At 52.3% G+C, this 20,175-nt stretch overlaps 1 protein-coding gene across 1 annotated transcript in view; it reads right to left on the bottom strand.

The window, feature by feature from the left end:
- Alk (ALK receptor tyrosine kinase) overlaps window positions 1-20,175 on the bottom strand; it is a 647,823-nt gene that overhangs the window by 19,342 nt on the left and 608,306 nt on the right. Inside the window, exons 14-24 of the mRNA XM_015479804.2 lie at window positions 19,256-19,406; window positions 13,690-13,821; window positions 12,775-12,919; window positions 11,200-11,382; window positions 9,880-9,978; window positions 9,229-9,381; window positions 8,242-8,346; window positions 6,027-6,213; window positions 4,908-4,998; window positions 4,735-4,799; window positions 2,926-3,055 (exon numbers count right to left, since the gene is read on the bottom strand). Coding sequence (XP_015335290.1) covers window positions 2,926-3,055; window positions 4,735-4,799; window positions 4,908-4,998; window positions 6,027-6,213; window positions 8,242-8,346; window positions 9,229-9,381; window positions 9,880-9,978; window positions 11,200-11,382; window positions 12,775-12,919; window positions 13,690-13,821; window positions 19,256-19,406 — 1,441 coding nt within the window. The remainder of the gene's footprint in view (window positions 1-2,925; window positions 3,056-4,734; window positions 4,800-4,907; window positions 4,999-6,026; window positions 6,214-8,241; window positions 8,347-9,228; window positions 9,382-9,879; window positions 9,979-11,199; window positions 11,383-12,774; window positions 12,920-13,689; window positions 13,822-19,255; window positions 19,407-20,175) is intronic.

The raw sequence follows: 20,175 nt of genomic DNA, 5'->3' as shown, positions 1-20,175 counted from the left end.
TTCAATAAAGAGATTCACTGGGCTGGGTTGCATAGCACAGGCCGGAATCCCAGTGACTTGGGAGGCTGAGGCAGAATTGTAAGTTCAAGGCCATTCTGGGCAACTTAAAATAAAACATAAAAAAAAGGGGCTGGGGGTGTGGCTCAGTGGTTAAGTAACCCTGGGTTCAATCCCTGCTGGTATATATTTTAAAAAAATCACTAACTTTCTCTTGGCTTTTGTCATCAGAGAATCAATGGATACTAGAAGACAGTTATTACCTGTACCTGGCATACAGTAAAGCCTCAATAAATATTTGCTGAATGAATATTAGTTCTGCACAAAGTTTTTTGACATTAAATAGAAACCTTTGTTCTTGGAGAGGTGGGGACATAGGTTCAAGCAACGTTTTCATCTGTACTGTTAATTTCATTTCCATGGCAGACATGGCTGGTCTGTCCATCATATGTGTACATCTGTCACTCCATGTCTACACTCGTATCTGAGGTCAGAGCCCCTTCGACCATTTCTAAGGGTCTCTGATCCTGATATAAGTTCTATGGAACTGCAGAGCCCCGGGGCCAGTGCCCTTGTCTGAGTCTGCCCTCAAGCTTGGTCCCTGCACACAGAGACCATCAGGAACCCCCCGAGGGTCTCAGAGTGAGTCACACATGTGAATCCTGTGGAATTCAGGGCTTCAAGCCAGTCAGTTCAAGAACCTGGGGGTGCAGCTCCACCCACCCCCTCTCTAGGGAATGTGTTTCTCTGCCCCAATGTCCCCTGGCCACCTTGCTTCTGTGGAGGAGGTACTGGTATTAGCCCCTTCAGCCCCCTAGAAATGATGTTCCTTTCTCCCTAATGCTCATCTTTCTAAGTTGCCACTTGCAGTCCCTTGGGAGCCCAACAAATCCCCTGACCCCCTGGAGAAAGGGTTGTCACAAACATACTAGCCCACGCTGCTTTGGAGGGCTGAGCTGCAGCAGGTGAAGCCTGATGCATTATAATGCACCAGTAATAACAAAGCAGTGGGTTTGGTGACCCTGAGAAACTGCTCTCTCAAGAGTGGAGTCATCCCCATCACAGGCATCCTCCGGGCAGTGCCTGCTGCTGGAGGTTGGAACTGGGCAGCGGGTCCCTGCTCTGACCTGCCTGAGGGTAATGCTCTGGGGGGGGGGTGCCTTTCCTTGCTGGTGCTTTGTTCTTTGGATCATGTTTAAATGTTTAAATCCTAAACCATCCGTATCCTCCAAGGAGAGAGCCACCTTTGTTTGTAGGAGATAGAAAAGCCCCTCTCCCTGCTCCTGCCCCTTCCACCCCAAGGTCCTCAGACTTGAGAAGTGATGGGTTCCCAGCCTCCCCCTCCAAGGAGGTCTCTCCCCTCTCTGTGCTTTCTTAATCTCAGTCACATCCCACTAGGAAAACCAGACCTGGGCCTCTTCCCAAAGTGTGATGCCACTCGTCCCCATGAGACCTCTGCCAGCAGCCCTGTTGAGAATCTCAGGGCGTGAGGACTGAGGGCTCTGTCTGGCTGGGTGGCGGTGGCAAGCCAGAGAAGCTGGCACCTTGGCAGAGACCCCAGATGGCCGGCAGGGTTGCCTCTCACGGCTTCCCAGAGGACCGTTCAGATAAACAGCATGAGGGGCTGGAGAGAGAGAGCCCCGAGCCTGGAGTCCCAGCCCTGAGCTCTCGTTCCAGCTTTTCTACTTCCTGGGTGGCCTTGGGAGGCAACAACCTCTCTGGGACACAGTGTTCTCATCTGTAAGATGGGGGTGAGACCTGCGCTGTCCCCTTCATGGGGTGGAAGCCATGATGGAGACGGTCGTGCTGAGGAGGGCTCCTAGGAGATGGGTTGGTCCTCCCCACCCCCTCTTTCTCCTGCATGCACCCCATCTTTTCCAGGACTAAGATTGGATCCTTCTTGGATGCCCCATGGGTCCCCCAGGGGCCTGTAGAGACAGTACCCAGGTTCCTAAGGCAGAGGTATTTAAAATGAACCTGATGGGATGTGAAGCACTGTGACCCCCAGGGTTTCTGCCACCCACTTTAAGTCCCTGTGAGCCGTGTGGCCACTCAGGGTTTTCTGCAGCAGCGTGGAGGCCAGTCTTTCTCTGCTTCCCTGGGGTGGAGAGGGTGGCTCTGCTCTCATGGTGCTAGTCTTTCTTGTGCTGGCTCCTTGAGGAAGCCCAGATCCTAACCCTGTATGTGCTCTGCTCCAGCTAGGAGTGACCAGCGCCTCTTGGAGGCCTAGCAGAGACAGGAGCTTCACTCGGGGACAGGGGCAGTGCTGCATTTTATCATTTCAGACCTCTGAGCCGGGCGAGTCTGACCCTCGGGTTTCACCTGTGTTGACTGTCCTATGCCAGGGGCGTCTGGTGGACGTATGGCATCTGATGGTCACACAGGGCTGGAGCTGGGGCTTCCTGGACCCCTCCAGGTTCTTTACACCCCAAGCTCTCTCCCCTTATCTGTGACTTGCAGCACCTTCCTAAATATTTCAGCGCTTTCTTTTTGGAGTAAAACTATTACTACAGGAGATTGGCTATTATTTTCCCTATATGAGAGGTGACGTCACTGGGTTTGGAATAAATGGATGGGAATGGCCTGCCCCAGTCCAGTCTGTTGTGTTAGTGATGCAGCTGGCACCAAAGTCCCCCTCTGAGTTTGTCTTGGGGTTGATGTTCCAGCATCATAGGCCGTAAGAAGGGAGCCAGCTTACAAAATCCACTGCGGAGTCCTGCACAAATTTCTAGGGCTTGGGCTTGGGCTTGGGCTCAGCCTTTGTTCCCAATCTGGCCATTGCGCTCCACCCAGACCCTACTGTCCAAGCCCAAGGCTGACTCCCAGGGCCCCGTCCAGCATGCTGCTTCCCAGGCTGCCCACTCTTGCTCCCCCTGATCCTGCTCCTCTCCTCCACTCAACCACCAGATGGAAGACCTTCTCACTCACCGGGCGAGGGCGCGTCTCCCGCAGGAAGGACTTGAGGTCTCCTCCAGCCATGAGCTCCAGCAGGATAAATCGTGGCAGGGCTTGAAGACTCACCCCGATACAGCGCACAATGTTCTGGTGGTTGAATTTGCTGTGGAGCAGAGGGGTGCAACCGAATTTAACTGGCTGGGTCTAGGACAATCTTGAGAGAGAAGCTTTCAGCAGCCGCATCGTGTAGGCACTGTCCTGTAGGGGATGGCAGCAGGGTCCCCTGCAGGGAAGGGGGGAAGAAGAGGCCAGCCTGCCCGGAGTTTAGTTTGCAGGAGAGCATTTTGTTGGCGTGGGAGGATGTTGCCCAGGCCCTGGGGTGAGAATGCATGTGTGTGTGTTGGGGGGAGCAGGGTAGTGTCTTTCTCAGATGAACAAATTCCTGTGGAGTTCTCTAAGGAAGGTGTCAGGCAAAAGGAGCTGCTGGGTGCAGTGGCACACACCTGTAATCCCAGGCAGGAGGATTATAAATTCAAGGTCAGCCTAGGAAATTTAGCAAGACCCTAAGCAACTTAGCAAGATCCTGGCCCCCAAATGAATGAATGAATGAATGAATGAATGAATGAATGAATAAATAAAAGGAGGGAGTGCTGGGGATGTGGCTTGGTGGTAAAGTACCTCTGGGTTCAATCCCCAGTACAAATAAATTAAAATAACATAAAGTAAATTGAAGGACTGGCTTCTTAGAGGATTGTATGAGACCTGTCAGGTGACAGCATGTGAACTAGAGCCAGGAATAGGGGTCTCAGGGGAAGGAAAGGGACTGAGTTGGGACAAGAGGCCTTGAGATTTGGTTTTCTTGTTCCCATGATCCTGGTAGGATACGTAGGGCAGTGGGGCTAGGGAAGTCAACATGGGCAGAGACACACGTGCACACATACACACACACGCATACACACACACTTGTGAGAATGGGTGACTACACTATTGCCAAGCAGTGAGCTTGGTTCTCCTTCCAAGTGATCTCATACTTTTCAATTTTATTCAATAATCCTGTATTACATGTACAATCAGAAAGTAAATGTTATTTTAAGGCAATGTACAGCCCTTACTGCGTGTCTTCCTGGGGCCCCCGAGTCCACCAGGTCCCTCCTTCTCACTGCTCTGCCTTGATTCCTGGCCACCATCCACCACAGGGAAGTCCCAGGCCGCCCCATCTGTCAGGATGTTTAGAGGCTTCTCTAAGCCACAGGAGGCTGTGAGCCCCCAGCAGATCAAGTTCAAACTTCTGCCTCCTTCAGAGGAGCTGCTGCCAGAGCAGATGCCTCAGGAGCCAAGCGCTGAGATCCTAGCTGACATCCAGGCCCAGAGCCTCAGGGGGCTGAGTCCAGGGGCTGAGACTCAGTTGTGCCATCGCGGACCCAGGGTGGGTGTTCTTCTATCACATTAGGGGTGTGATTCCTTTATAGTAGATCCATGAGCTGGGTGGGAAAAGGGCTTTGGTTCCAGAAGAACCACTTGGGGGGAGATTGTATCTCCTCTGGTCAAAACCTCCCAGGCTCTATTTCTTCAGAAGAACTGGGGGAAATAAGAACCAGTGGAGGACCCCAGGGATGCGGCTGCAGGCAGAGTCGTAGCAGTCGGATTATCAGGCCACACAGATGATTTTTGAGACAACCCCTGGGGCTTGTACACTTAGGAAGAAGCATCAATAGCACTAGAAAGTTTTCCCTTGGGAGGAAGGGACATGTGGGGGGCCTTTTCCCTTGGAGAAGTTTGTAGAAGCCTCTAATGTTGTCGGAGGCAGGGGGAGGCAGGCTGGGGGTCCCTCTGTGGCTTTACCTGATGATCAGGGCCTCCATGAGGAAGTCCAGTTCATCCTGTTCTGAACACACCTCCGGCAGCGTCTGGGCACAGAAGGGGAGGGTGGGAAGAAGGAAGAGGCTGTGAGGTGAGAGCTGTAGCCCACAGAGATCACAGGCCAAGGTCAGGTCCAATAGGGAGCCACCTCTTACCTTCACAGCCACCTGCAGGGGGCTCGGGTCATTGGGCATTCCGGACACCTGGCCCTCATATACCTCCCCAAATGCACCATGGCCCAGACCCCTGTGCAAAGACAAGAAAGATTTTAAGTGGGCCACAGTACAGAGGCAGCTGGGGCCCCCAAGTCCAAGGGTCACATTCAGTGGACACACATGAGAGGCTAGGGCTGACATACACACTCAGCCCTGGCTTCGCTCTGTGATCCTGGGCCTCTAGTCTTTATCTGAATCTGGTAAGCAGGGTTCTGCTACCATCTGGCTATGGCTTGAGTGTGTCCCCCATTGCCAGGTACCAGAGGGTGGAAACTCACCCAGCTATCATGATCAAAGGTGGGGCCTGTGGGAGGTGAGGAGGGTTACAGGTCATTAGGGTGGAGCCCCCAGGATCGAATCCTGGTAGCAGTAGAGTCCAGAGGGCACACACACTATCCCTGTCTCCCAATGTCCAGCACTGCCTCTGCCAGTAAGTAGGACATCACCAAATGTGGCCCTAGACCTCAGACCTCCAGAACTCTGAGCCAAAATAACTCTTTGGTTTATAACTCACCCAGCCTGTGGTACTGTGTTATTGGCAATAACCAATTGCTAACAGACCAGTGTAGGTTTGAACCAGGGATTTATCATGATGTTCAAGTGTTTATTCATTCAGTGACTAGTAAAGGAGTCTCTGGTATTTTCCAGGGACACGGAGGTGAGTAGGACACGGTTCTTGCCTGGAAGAGGCTCCCATTTCCTGGGACAGTGACAGATCACTGTCAGATACTTGCTGGGGACTGTTGTAATGCATGACAGGGATGGACAGGGTGCTCAGGATGCTCAGAGGAGGGCCATTCTGCCCCAGACAGGGGTAAGGGACCAGGGGTCCTCTGGGAGGGGTGCTCAAACGGAATTTGAAGAGAACCCTGGTTCTTCCCAGGGATTCTTCCTGTCATTGCATGAACTCCATAAATACATAGGGTGTCAACAAACCCCCTGGACAGTCAGCCTTGTCTCTTTGGGGGGCTGGGGGTACCACCAGGAATGCTTTGCTGAGGCTAGAGGAATCCATGGCGCTGTGATGACATCCCACTCCCTAGACACCCCCCAACCCACCGAATGAGGGAGATGTTTTTCCGGGGCACTTCTTTCAGGTCACTGATGGAGGAGGTCTTGCCGGCAAAGCAGTAGTTGGGGTTGTAGTCAGTCATGATGGTGGAGGTGCGGAGCTTGCTCAGCTTATACTCAGGGCTCTGCAGCTCCATCTGCATGGCTTGCAGCTCCTGGTGCTTGCGGCGGTACACTGCAGACAAAAGGAAGCCAGTTGAAATGCGGCCTGGACCAGGCGCCCTGGCCATTGAAGCCCAGCATGGGCCACCTCCTCCAGGAAGCATTCCAGGAGTTCCAGGTCCTCCCCTGAGCTCTAAACTTTTCTATCACACTAAAATGAAAGCACCGTGAAGCTTAAAATTGCATAAATGGAAAATATTTTATTGGCCATACAGGGGCAGATTTATGTTAGTCTGGGTCCCAAGGTAAAATTAGATGTGCTGGGATTTTATGTGAAGGGAAAGGACGAAGGAGCTGAAGGCTGAGGGCCAGCAGACCATGCTGCAAGTCTGACCCCATGTGAAGGAGAGACGAGAACCTTGGGTAGAAGCATCCTAGAGGACAAGCAGTCTAAGGTCATTCTGGTGAAGCCCTTGGGGAGTTTTGAGGCCCAGCTGGGCCCACAGGAAAGTCCCAGGTGTCCCAGAACTGGGCTTGCCATTGCACTTCTGAGGTGCTCAGCTGCGGGGTGAGGTGGCCTCCATGCACACACAGCTGGGGACAGGCAGTGGCTGTGGACTTGGTCAGCCGTGTGCCCCATGGCCCTAAGAACTGGCAGGTCACATGGATGGAGAAGAGCCAAATGGTGAAAAGTCACTGAACTGGGGTCTGAAGATCAGTTAGGAGCTGAGTGAGGCTGACCTGGCCACTTGACCTCTCTGGACCTTGCTGTCTTTCTCTGGACAGTAATTCCTCCCTGTTTCCCAAATCCCCCGATGCCCCACCCCTAGGGTTGTCATAATGAAATGCATTCACTATCATAAAATGGTTTCAAAGAGTTCTAAAGCACTCTGCCATGGGAGTGGCGTGATTGTGTCACTGCTGTCTCTGCAGATGCCCCCTAAGGCTAACTCTGGGGGCAGAGAGACCATTGATTTAGAGCAGATTCTGCTGGTACCGCCCAGCCCCACCTCTTATTGGCTCGGGCAAGTACTGCCCATGGTCAGCTGTGATGTGCTCAGTCCCCTCTGCCAGGAAATGCACCAGCCATGAGCATAGGATTTTTCTTTTCTTGATGGGGAAGGGAAAAAAGAGAGGCTGTGCCTTGTACGCGGAGGACAAGGAACGTGAAGGGGCCCATGGGGGAATGGGAGGGTGTGGGCAGTTAAAAAGGCTGACACCAGGAGTGAGTGGAAAGAGGTGGAGAGTGAAGGAGGGGTCAGACGGGGAGAGGGCAGTGCTGTCCCCTCCCCTTGTTTTCTTCAGGAGCAACTCAGAGTCCCCTTGTCATATTTAGTGATATGAAATGCTCAAATTGCTAGGCACGCAGTAAGTGTGCAAGGTGTGTTATCTCTTATTCTCCTGTCCTTTTGAAGGATGGCACCATATGGGGACACAACATGGGCTGCCATCTCCTTGTCCGTCCGTAGCCTCTCTTGCCCTGAGGGGACAGGCCTGCAGATGCTGCCAGTGGCCTTTCCCTGGCCTGTCCTCTTGTCCCTGTCTGTCTGCCCTGGGCCTCCAGCTGCCAGCAGTAGGCCGAGCTGGATCCTGCTGAGCTCTGGGGCCTCAAGGTGAGCTCAGGTCAGCTCACCATGGCCGAGTGGGGAAATCCCTGGAGACCAGCTTCCTGTTCCCTCTGCTTGGGTGGGAGGGCCTAGGGAGTGGACCACATAGGGCCTGCGCCTGCTGAAGCACATAAGAGCTGAGGGCCACATCTGGGGGCGGAGGGAGTGTGTCAGCCCCCGCAGGGTGGCTGCTGAGGAGTGCCTCTCATCCCCTTGAGCAGTCAGGAGGCCACACTTGGGGCTGAGGGTAAGGCTCCATGTCTCTTTAGGGAACTGCCCCTCTGGTGGGTGGAGGGGCTGGGGATTTCTTTTCTGGCTTGACCAGGGCTGCCTTCCTCACCACTAAGGGGGTAGCTTACTGGTGTAAAACCAGGGTGTACAGGGACTAGTGGGACAGAGTGACACCTTGGTGTCCTCTGCATGGCCTGAGACACATTCACCTCTGCCAGCCCTGCCTGCTGCGATTAGAAGCCCCAAGGCTCTGACACACTCACCAATCATGATGCCGGAGAAAGCCAGGACAAGGGCGGCCACCAGGGCAGAGGTCACAACGGAGAGGATCAGCGAGAGTGGCAGGTGGGGCTCCGGGGTAGGTGACACTGGAAGACAGGTCCCAAGGGGGCATTGACAATGGCACTGCTTCTCCTCTGAGTTGGCCTCAAGTCACAGATATCCTCCCTAGCTGGGACAAAAGCCAACTGGTGCTTTTCATCCTGTCACACCTTTTTTTTTTTTTTTTTTTTTTGGGTGTGGGGGGACCACTGGTACAACACAGGCACATCCTGGATTTACAGGCCAACTGTAGCTTTTGGGTGGAGGGAAACTTGAACAGGAATGAGCATCAAATTCTGGGTGTTAGTCTAAAACATCCACTGTCCCAGTGTAGGAGGAAGAGGAAGGAGAAAGGGAAGTGGATGCAGAAGAGATTTGAGGACCTGAGAGGACGCCACCCTCGGTAAGACCCAACAGTAGACTGCCCTCAGTGACACCCTCAGGCCCAGGACAAGTCCAGGAGGGTCCCAGGCTCCCCCTGCTGGCCAGCCCACACGGAGGCATCTGGCCCTATAGGGGTCACAACTCTGGAGGGGCGATGGCACCTGGAACACATGCAGGTGAGGGACAGCAGGGGAGGGACGGGGCACACAATTGAATCTGTATGATCAAAACAAACAGAATATTTAATCTGGAGACGGTTGAAAGGAAAAATAAGTCCTGTCTTCACACCCACACCTGAAAGCTGTGGTGAGTTGAACATGGATGACCCCTTTGTGGAGATGTCCCAAGTGAGGGATCAAACTAGATGACTTTAAGACTCCTTCAGGGGCTACAGCCCATTTTCCTATAAGGTCCCTCTGCCGGTCACCACAGCACTGGCAGTCGAGGGACAGGGTGCTTACAAAATTGAGTCGGTGTGTCCCCAAACCATGGAAAGCAAGTGCTCAAGGTCCAGTTCTCTTTCCCCGTCCATCCTGTCCCCTTACCAATGCAGGAGACGCCGTCTTCAGCCAGCACTGTCCCATGGTCACAGAAGCAGATGACCTTGTGGCTCTCGGGGTCCATGTGACATTCGTCTACCTCACAGTGACTGCAGTTTAGGTAATGCTTAATATTCACTTCCCCGTGGCCCTCCATCACTGGTGACAAGGGGGGAGGGTCAGATTGGGCTGAGCCTGTGAAGACCACCCGACTCCCCGTTTCCTGCCTTTGCACTTTATCTCCAGCTGCTCACTGTGGGGTCTCTGGTCCCTGTTCCCAGGTCCCCCTGCCATTGGAAGCACATCTCTGTGTAGGGAAGCTTCCCCACACATCTGATGAGTGCATCTCAGACAGAGGATGTGAGCATTTTGTGTGTTGATGGGAAATTCCACACACAGGGCCCTTAGGTGGGCAGGTACCCGTGTGCCAGCTACTGCTGCATTTCTAGGACCAGCCAGCCTGGTAATATTGTGCCTCTATGTCCATGTTAAATCCTGACTTCCAGAAAACTCAGCGAGATGAGCCTAGGAAGACCTGCCTGCAAGGGACCCACAATTGTGTCTTTGTATCCTGGACATGTGTCAGGAACCTTGAGGTTTTAGCTTGGTGGGACAACTGGCCCCAGGAACTTTGTTCCACCACCTGGCAGAGGGTACCTTTTAAAGCTGGGGTGTATAAGATGCCCAGTGGACTGATAAAAGAAACCCCATCTTCCCCATCCATTTCAGGGTCATTGTTTGAGGCCGCATTGCCACCTGTGGCAAACCAGAAAAGAGTTGAACACAGAGAGGTGGGCGCCAAAATCTCAACACACATGCGCATCAGCGGGGCATGCAGCTCTGGCCAAAGCCTGGGATCATGGGAGGCCTCAGGGACAGGGGAGGTGGGGAGGGAAGGGAGGTTCAGGTCACAGAGGCTGTGCTTGGGACTTGGCTCAGTAGATGCTGGGTGTCTGGGCCACTTTCTCCTCCAGGTTGGGGCCAACTCTACAGGGGAGTCTACCACTCTGCTGAGGCCCCACCAGGAAGCCATTGGTGGGAGCAAGAGTCCGAAACACTTGAGTCTTTCCAGGCTGGTTGGGGCCTCTTTCAGGGCCAACCAGGACGACAGCACTGAGGTGGGGACTTGCTCTCCAGTCCCATTGGATCAGGGCTGGGGCATGGGGGGAAATGAGCCCCTGTGCCTTCAGGCTCCTGTCCCTCCTTTTATCTGGGGCTGGGTTATCTTGGGGCTCCCTCCCCGGGGCTCCTCCCACCCACCCTTGGCTTGGAAAAGAGCGTGTGGTTAACACGAGCATCTCATACAGAGCGTGAAAGCAAACACAGACATGAACGGCATGGGGCAGGCATGCAGTGTGTCCTAATCTGGGGGTGGGGCAGGGGTGGGGGGCAGCCAGCGTCTTCCAGCCTCAACTTCAGAAGGCTCTTTTGAAGGCAGCTGGGGTCAGTGGCTGCTTGCTGGAGTGTTGGGTGGGGGCTACCTGCAGTGACCCTCAGGAGGAGCTCCATGGGCACGGAGAACAGTGCCCTTTTGGCCACTGTGGGCTGGGCAGGGGACAGAGTGAGGAGCCAGTGAATCCACAAAGGAGTCCCTTAAAGAGCTGGTTTGGCCAGGCCACTCAAAGGAAGGCATGGACCTGGGGGATCTGGCCTCCAAGGTTCTCAGGCCAGAGAGTCCTTGCAGTGGCTCGGAGAATAGTGGGGGAAGCCAAAGCCTCCCATCTTTGGCTTTGGGGGAGATGGAAGGTCACCTGGGATCTTGATGCTGTTGCCAAGGAAGCCTGCAGGCAGGGTGCTAGCTCGAAAGCCAACACCCTGCCTCTGGCTGGCCCTGCTGGGCTGGGGGGAGCGTGCAGTTATATCACAGGCCACACTGGGGAGGGCAGGGGGCAGGGAGGGCCGGGACAGGAAAGGGAGGGGAGGTGCCTAGGACTACGTGGGGGAGGGAGTGACACCTTGAACACGAATCATCTTTACCTATATATCCTCCGCCTCCTCCACCTGAGGAGCACCCCCCTCCACCCCCTCCGAAACCCCCTCTTGTCTCCCACCCCCACTTCTTCATGGCCTGGGGGCAGGCATGTCCTCCAGTGGCGCCCTCCAGCAAAGACTTTCCGGCCCAGAGCAAGGAAGTGTTATCTTTCCAGCCACCTCCACCACCTGCAGGGGAGAGAGAGAGAAGGCCTCCTAAGGATGCTGGTGCTTTAAGGGGCACTCCGCCTGCTCCAGTTCCGGGGTGACTTCAGTGGGACCTGAGGGTTCCAGATTCTACAGCTGGAAAACCAGGAGAGTGCCATTGGGCTAGGGAGACCAATGGCCACAGTTTATCCTTAGAGAATTTGCCTGGTTGCTTAGCTTCCTCTCAGGCCTCTCTGGCTCAGAAGCAGGGAGTGTGCTTAGGGATTGTGGAAGCAGGGACAGGCAGCCAGACACTCTCTCCCAACCCGGAGGCACCACAGCTTCCTTTCATTAACTGCTTCTCACCCTGGTCTCAGTCAAGTGTCAGAGGCCTGCAGAGGTCACTGCATTAAAGCTTCTTGCAGGAATCCTGGACTAGGCACCAGACAGCCCCAGGAGCTTGTTTGCAGGCTGTGAAACTCTGGACATGAGTTTCTTTCTGAGCCTCAGTTTCCTCACCTGTAACTTGGGGATAATAAGACCCACCCCATGGGGTTGATGCTCAGCTTAGTGGAGAGAGTGGGGGCGTGAAATGCACCACCAATCCAAGTGTCGGGATTGTCGGGGGTTTGACAGGCATGTGCGCAGGTGGCCTCATGCCAGGCTCACTCTGCTTTAGCCATTCCAAAGCCAGGAGCAGAGAAGGCAGGGGGGGTGGGGAGGGGGTAACACTCCCATGACAATGGTCCTTAGAGCTTCGCTTCCCAACCCCTGGGGCTGCTTTAGGCAGCTGCAAAGGAAATTAACCTACAGAGCTGAGGTTGGATGTGGCCTGGGTTGACCACAACAAATCTCTCCTGCTGGTCTTTGACATTCCAAGTCCCTAATTGTTCCTCGAGTGGCATTTCAAATAGGAATCTACTCCCCAAGAGCCCAGTAGGTGAGGGTGGCAGGGCCTGGAGACTCAGGCAGAAAGAACAGAATCAGCAAGGAGTGTGTCTGCTGGGTCCTGGGGAAGAACTCTAGGTTGAGGTTCTCCCTACCCAGAGGGGGCAGCAGAGGGCCGTGTAGGTGAGGGAGCTTCAGATAGAGCTGACTGTGGCTAGAAAGAGGAGCCAGGGTTAGAATGAAGCTGATATCAGACACAAGCGTGGCTCTGCATGGGGGTCAGCAGAACTGAATGAAGGCCCTGGGGCAGGCTGGGGGGGGGGGGCGGGGAAGGTTAGTGCTGGGAACTCCAGGGTGAGGGGCCTGAGTGTGGGCTTCACATGGCTGGCCAGAAAGGTAGCAGTTAGAGCCCTGGGTACTATCTGCCTTCCCTTGCTTGCTACTGGCACCAGTAGCCAGAGCTCCCAGCATTTCAGGGTGCCTAATGGCAGCCTGGTGAGCTGAAGCCTGTGGGAGATTTCTGGGGGTGGGCTTGTGGGGCTTTACCTGCGGCTCCGGAATTGCCGTTCAGCCCTAGAACTGAGGAGTTATTCTCCAGTCTCTCTGGGTGGAATGTGTCTGTCTTGGCCCCGTAGGCCCTGCCGCCACCACCGGCTGCAATGATGAGGGGCACCGGCACTCCATCCTTCATCTGGCCAGGGGAGACATTCAGAGATTGAGAAACTGAGAGGGGCGTCCACTCTGGAGATCCCGTGCTCTTGGTTAAGTGTTTAAACCTGGCTGTTTGCAGGGCATCAGGGTGACCTCTTGGTCTGAGATGGTTTGAGAGCCCCAATAGTTCTTGTATCAGTGGGGGTTCTATCAGAGATGCAAAATCAAGGGTATACGTAAATGTGCACGCGTGTGTGTGCGTGTGAAGATGCATAGTTGTATATAGTTACATTATATATATTGGAGCTGGGAATGGATCTTGGAGGCCACTTATCCTAGTCCCTTTCCTGAAGCTTCTCAGACTAGCCTTGGACCTCTGGGTGCTGGTGATTAGAAGCAGTTCTTCTTCTCTCCCCTTCCTCTCCACTCTTCAGCATCTCTGGCTCTGACCCCACGTTCAAAATCAAACCCTCAGCCTCACCGTCCCATGGCAGAAATTCCCAGAGTTTTGCTTCTGGTTGGCTCAGATGATATCTGAAAGGTCAACCTTAGGACAGACAGCTGGCCCAAGAGGGCAGAGGACCTTCTTGGAGCCCTGAGGCGGGGTGGCAAAGCACTGGTGAACCTGAGCTGACCAATAGTAAGAGGAGAGCTGGGACAGACAGGGCCCATTTTCCTTTAGGTCTCAGCTCCTCATCTTTCTAGGGGGATAGAGTACCTCAGGGCTTTCCGTCCCAGTGCTGTCCCGAGGTGACAACCCCACGAGGCCCAGAAGTCACTGCCTTGGGAATCTGGCCAAGTGGACCTTACCTTAAACACGTAGGTGGCTCCCCCCCCACCTCCTCCTCCTCCTGCCCACTCGTGCACGCTTCTGTTCACGCGGATTTCTTCTTCGATCACGTTGTTCTCCCCGATGCAGACTTTCTGGATCAATTGGTTTGTCTGTAGAAACAAAAAGCATGTTAGGTTTGTGCCCAAATCAGGGTTCATCACTTTCCAGCGGACGAATCTCGTAGGCTTAACGTTGGGATCTGAACCTTTTCAAATAGCTTACAGTTGGGTGGAGCAGAAAAAAACACATACACACAAAATTTTCACTCTGGGCCACGTTAGGGAAGGAGCACAAGGTCAGCTTAGATACAAAATGCTATGAGGAGTGAGGAGAGCAAGGAGGAGGTTTGTTGCTTTTGGTGGTCAGGGAGGACTGCCTGCAGGAGGTGGCTTATACTTGGGCCTGGAAGGGTACAGGGGGTATTGGCACAGAGAACGGGGGAGTTTTGTTATTCCAGGAGGAGAAAGCAGCAGAAATCAAGTGGGAAACGGGGTGTTAAAGTATAGGACTTTCTTGCTTTTAGAGAAATCCATTTTAGGACAGAAAGATGGTCCTGGAGGACCTGTCAGGAAGAGGAGTGTGAGCCCCTGTGTGGTGAGATAGGGCTCAGGGTACAAAACAGGGCATGGCAGGAGCCCTTGAATGCTATCAGGAGAGTTGGGTTTCCTCTTTTAGGCAATGGAGCCGCTAAAGGTTCTGGAGAAGGTGCAGTTCTGAAGCATCATGGGAAGAGTAAAGAAAAACAAAGCAAAACGAATCCCCCCAAACACAGAGGAAGGATGGACTCAGATTTCATTCCCCGCTCATCTTTGGGAAAGTAATTTCTCTACTTCGGACCTCTCATTCCTTCCAGCTAATGTCCCATTTCTTGTCTCTAAAAATCCCTGGCACAGCCCTACATAGAGCTCTCTGTCTTACCTGGGGACCTTGCAGGAAGATATTCTGCACTCACCACCCACCTTGGGTGACTTGGTCCTCCATTGTGGGACAGGAATGAAGGACAGGTTGGTGGGACAGTGTGAGTAAGGTGCCAGCTGAGTGTCTCACACGTCAGGGCCTGGATAGCTGGCTGCCGTTATTATTTTATTTGCACTGACTTCTGGACCCCACAGATTCCTGGCGGGGAATCAGAGGTCTAGGAGTCTCTGGGATTGTGCTGGAAATTTCTGTAGTGCAGATTCCTGGAATTCCTGCATAACCAGGGTATTGCCTCAAGAATAGCTGCACCTGCTTGTCGGCCACCAAAGCTCAGAAGAATTCTCCAAGCATCAGCCTGACCTCGGAGGAAAATGACTTTTCTTTCACTTACTGGAGAAAGTAAACCAATAAAATGTCAAATTTCCATCAAGTGGTGCTGTGTAACCAGCCAGTGGACATGGCAATTCATCTTGAGCCACTCCTTATGCTAAAGCATTCAGGGATGCCAGCAATGAGTACTAGAGAAATTTCCAGATAAACAGCCGAGATGCAATTTGTTTTATGGCATTTTGGATTTAATGATGGAAATAATTTGATATTTTTTAGAGTGGATTTAGTGTGGATGGAAGGCTCTGAATTGCTATTGTAGAGAACCAATCTCTCTCTGATGCATACGTAACCCTGTTCAGGCTGGAGGGAGACTGCTGGAAGGGAGCATTCTAATGGTGGGCTGGGGCAGGCACGGGCTGCAGGCTGTGTCCTGAGGCTGTGTCCAGGGTATGAGGGAGGAAGTGTGGGCTTCCAGCTACACAGGATATTGAGTCCACACTGGGTTACTGACAGCTCTTGCTAGAGATTTGCTGGGCCGTGTGGGTGGGTGCCTCACATCCCTGGACTGGCTCCATTTGTAAATCAAGGTGCTGCCCAGCTTAAACCAACAATGCTAAGAAGGCCCACCCCCCAGACTCTGTTCCCTCTCTTCTTCTTCTTTGGCTGGCAGCATTGGGTTCCACACCCCCCCGGGGTCAGGGGGAATGCCTGTTTCAGTAGAACAGAATCTGGAGACTGTTGGGGTGAGGAAGAGAGGGCCGTGGGGTTTGAGGATGGCCTTTTGTTTAACTAAATAGGGACCCATGCCCATCCTCCACTGCTCCTGCTCCAAGGACACCCTTTTAAATTGGTTGGGGGTGAGGAATGGTCCATTCTCAGCCTGTGTCTTACTGGAGTTGATAGACTTTCTCTGCCTGCCTGCCAGGAGCCACACCCTCCAATCCTCTCCCACCTTACAAACTTCTCCTTTTTGGTATCCTTTGCTGGTCTCTCTTCTTTTTCCTAGCCTCTAACTGTTGGTCCCCAGGGCCCCTCCTTGATTTTCTTCTCTACCTGTACCACACCCTAGGCAATCTCAAACCATCTTAGCCTTATGCTGATTTCTCCAAGCTTTATGTCTTTACCCTAGACCTCTCTCCTGACTGCCAGTGGCCTACCTCCTGTTGTCCATCCAGCATCTCCCTTGACGCCTTACAGCCCTCCATGTCAGTGTAGACTGACATTGACCTTCAGATCTTGCCCCCAACGTGCTCCTTCCACATTCCCCAACTCAGGTGATGGTAGCTTCCTCCTTCCAGTGGCCACACTCTGTTCTTGGAATAATCCTTGACTCTTTTTTCCCCCCCTCTCAATTTTTTGTCTAATGAAGCAGGAAATCTTTTTTGGATTTTACATTCAAAATATGCCTAGAATTCAACCACTTTTACCATCTCCACTGTCACCCTTGTATCTTGCCTAGACTAATGCAATAGCTCTTGGGTTCATTGCGCTGAGTCCTCCCTTGAGCCCATGCAGTCTGCTCTTCATGGTGAAGCCAGAGTGAGTCTTCTGATATACACACACCCTATTATGTCACTATTTGCTCAACACCTCCTATGGCTTGAACATGTCCTTAGAATGGGCTGCTCAGCACCATTTCCCTGACCTCCTCTCTTACCTCCCCTTTCTTTGCTCCCTCAACTGATTCCCATGGGCATACGACAGGCTCCCACCTCAGGGACTTGGCCTTTGCTGGTCTTTCTTTTCCCAGATACTTTTCTCCTCCCCCTACTTGAACATAAGCTCCTTGTGAATAATGACTTTTTTCCCCCCTCAAAGTTCCTAGAATAGTGACTGGCACACAGTAGGTACTCAACACATATTTGTGGAATAAATTTGAATGAATCGAGGGTTATCTGGCTCATGAGCTGATTTTTCATAATACTTGCCTGGGGGTTGATGGTGGTCATGGGATTTAACACGTAGACCAGTGCTTTTGCTCCCATAGAACCCTGGATTGTCCTTTCTGGGGAACACTACTGGCATCAAGTGGGTAGAGAACCAGCATGCTGCTAAATATCCTGCAATGCACTGGGAAGATCCACCCGCAAAAGAATATCTGCTCTAAAATGCCAGCAGTGCCTCTGGTGGGGAAGCCTGATTTCAACTTCTGCTGGGTCTGGAAGGACGGGAGGAGCAGGGGCCAGGTGAGTGTGTGAGTGAGTGAATGAGTGAGTGTGTGTGTGTGTGTGTGTGTGTGTGTGTGAGGTGGTGGTGGTGGGTTTCCAGCTGCTGGAGCCCATTTCACACTCAGGGGTGGCCAGGTACATGGAAAGAGCGACCTCCACAAATGTGCAGTTGAACTAGCAAAGTTGCCAAATCCTGTGGTTTAATTCTTAGAGTTAACTTCATTCTTTCAAGATCATCTCTAGACACTATTTTTTTTTTCTAGACAGAACTAGGGATGGAGATAGTAACTGAAAATATGTTTTTTCCCTTTCCCAACAACTCAGGAGGCTTGGAGCAACCAGGGTACACCAATTACTTTCCCCTTATGCCCATGCTATGCCCCACCCAATCAGTAGAGGGGGCTCTCTGTGTCTTTGACTGAGAATTGCCTCCTCCTGCCCTGGGGACTCTCCCTGTGTATCCACTAAGATTGAGAGTAAATAGGTTGATTAATAAAAATGATAAAGGGCAGCAACCCAGAGGAACAAGTGGATTACAATTGAATTAAAACAAAAAAGACACGTTCCCGTGAAAAGACATAACTGATTACAATCCAATCAAGTAAAAGTTCCTTGCTGAAGTCAATGCAATCTTTCTGCTTAGATGAAAGAATTGCATTAGCACTCAATGAATTCCTGTGAAAATTACAGCAGCCTGTAATTTAATGACTTAATATATTATAGCAGGTTGGAAAGTCCTGATTATAGTTGCTAAATAAAAGTTGAAGTGGTGACCTTTCTCAGACAGAAGGTTGCTCCTCTTGGCTTACTTCTGCTCTTTGCCTTCACCTCATGAAGGATGGGACAGAGAGAAAAGCTGAGCTCTACTCTTGCCATCCTCAGGAATCTCAGTCACAGCCTGGCTCTTAGGAGCTCTGCATTTATTTTGTGAACTGACCTGCTGTGAATAGACCCTGTTTCCCTACCTGTACTCCCAGGATACTTTCTAATATGTTCCTGGAGAAGGAGCTTCCCTGGGCACAGGAACCCAGCTCCTGCCTGGGCACCTACCCCAAGCAAAGCTGTACTTCATGCGAGGCTGGGGTCTGGCCCAATCCACCTTGCAGCATCCTGAGTTTCTGCTAAGACAGCCAGCATGGCCAGGGGCCTGTCTCCTGCCCCCAACACAGACAGGCAAGAGGTAACAACTAGGGCATCCAGGGGTTGCACGGCTGCACTTAACTAATTGCCTCTGTCTCATCCTCCTGGTAATTTTAGGCCACTCCCGGCTTTCTCAGCTCCTGCTATTGGCGTTCTCCCTCTTGGACAGCTGGTCACCTATCCCGAGAGGGTCAGAAACACAATGTCAGGCTGTCTCTGGGACTACAGAGGCATGCCCAGGGATGAATTATAGCATGAATGGGGAAACGTCTATAGAAACTGAGGCAGGTAAATGGCACAGGAAAAATAAGAGCCCTGAGCTCCAGGCCACTTTGTGAGTAACTTGGGACAAGTCCCTTTACCTCTGTGGCCTCCATTTTTCTTACCTATAAAATGTGGGAACTGGGCTGCACAGTATTTATTCTGGATCTTGGCTTATGTTTTAATCACCCACATAATGAATAATATGTGAAAAATCCCTTTTTTTGGTAACAATCCCAGACATGATCGATCAAGCCCTCCCAATCTAGTCCTGTCCTCAGCAGTAGCCACTGTTAGCTGTATCTTTCAGAACTTCTTTTGTGCATTTATATGCATCTATATGTGGCCACGACTCTGTGATATCGAGCTGAACAAGAAGTTTAAGCTGGTATTTTTCTATTTGTAATAGCATGATTAAATATAACAGTGCCCTAGCTAGGAGGTTCAGGAAATGACTCCAACTTATACTTCTGCAGAGAAGAATAATCAGTCCTTCAGTTTCAAAGGTCAATCATGAAACCCATGCTTCAGTCTTGGTCCCCGTGGGGATGTAAAACTCCCATAGCCACACATCACCTACTTTCTTGTGCAACCACATGACACTGGGGGCGGAGGGGCATTTACAGGCAGAACTGGGGGCAAGTCCTGCAGCTTTTGGAAGTGAACTCGCAGGAGTGTGCTGGATGTTGGTGTCCTCCAAGAGGCCTCCTCTGCTCTGGGCACTTACACTGGGGCAGGCGTCCTCTCCCTGCTGCCCGACCAGGATGTACAGCATGTCGTCCTTCTCCAGGGTGAAGATGCCCAGCACAGACACGCCATGGGACCGCATCATGGTGTTCTTCCCGCCTTTCCCTCCGGCAGCTCCATAGCCTGAGATGCTGCAATGGACAAAGCACATTGGCTCCTGCAACAAAAAGAAGACTGACCCCTTTCCTGCCAACCCAGTGGCTTCCAGGGGCATCGCTGCCATGGTCATGTCTGAGCATTCTTGCCCACATCAGCCTCCTGAGGCCAGTAGGGAGGGATTCTTCCTCCACTGTCAGGAGAGAAATGTAGAGCCAGGAAAAGAAGAATCTGGAAAGGTGTGAAGAGACAGAGGGAGAAGGAGGGGACACACACACAGAATAAGGTCGGGGTGATGACTTCTCAAATACCTAAGCCTTTGCCATTTTGGATTTCCCAGTCCAAGATCAAAAGACTCATAAGACCTTGGATAAGTAACTTAATCTCTCTGTTCCTCATCAGTAGAATGGGGACAAGAAGAAAAGCTCCCTCCTAAGCCACACACGTTATGAAGATAAAAGGAAGGCAGACAGGTTGTCTAAGAATTGTAGCTGCCACAAAATAGGCCCCCAGTGAGTACTTGTTATCAGCAGCATGAGTGGCTGGAATAGCAGCTGGCTTTGTGCAAAGTTTTGCAGTCACCCCGCAGGGTCCCGAATGAAGGAGGTTCCACGGCAGAGGCAGAGGAGAACATGTTTATGAGCACAGACTGTTTACTTGTCCTGTCAGTAACTCCTTCTGGAGCAATCTGTGTGCAGACAACAAACAACCAGTCACGAAGAAAATAGAAACAGAGCATGGGGACGTGGGATTGTGTCTGCTGCCTCTAAGACTGTTGAGATGAAGTCAAGCAAGGCTGGGGGA

Source organism: Marmota marmota, unplaced genomic scaffold (assembly GCF_001458135.2).
Source record: "Marmota marmota marmota unplaced genomic scaffold, marMar, whole genome shotgun sequence".
NCBI classification, from domain to species: Eukaryota; Metazoa; Chordata; class Mammalia; order Rodentia; family Sciuridae; genus Marmota; species Marmota marmota.
Note: the sequence above shows the minus strand (reverse complement) of the source record. Positions and strands in the feature narration are given on the sequence as shown.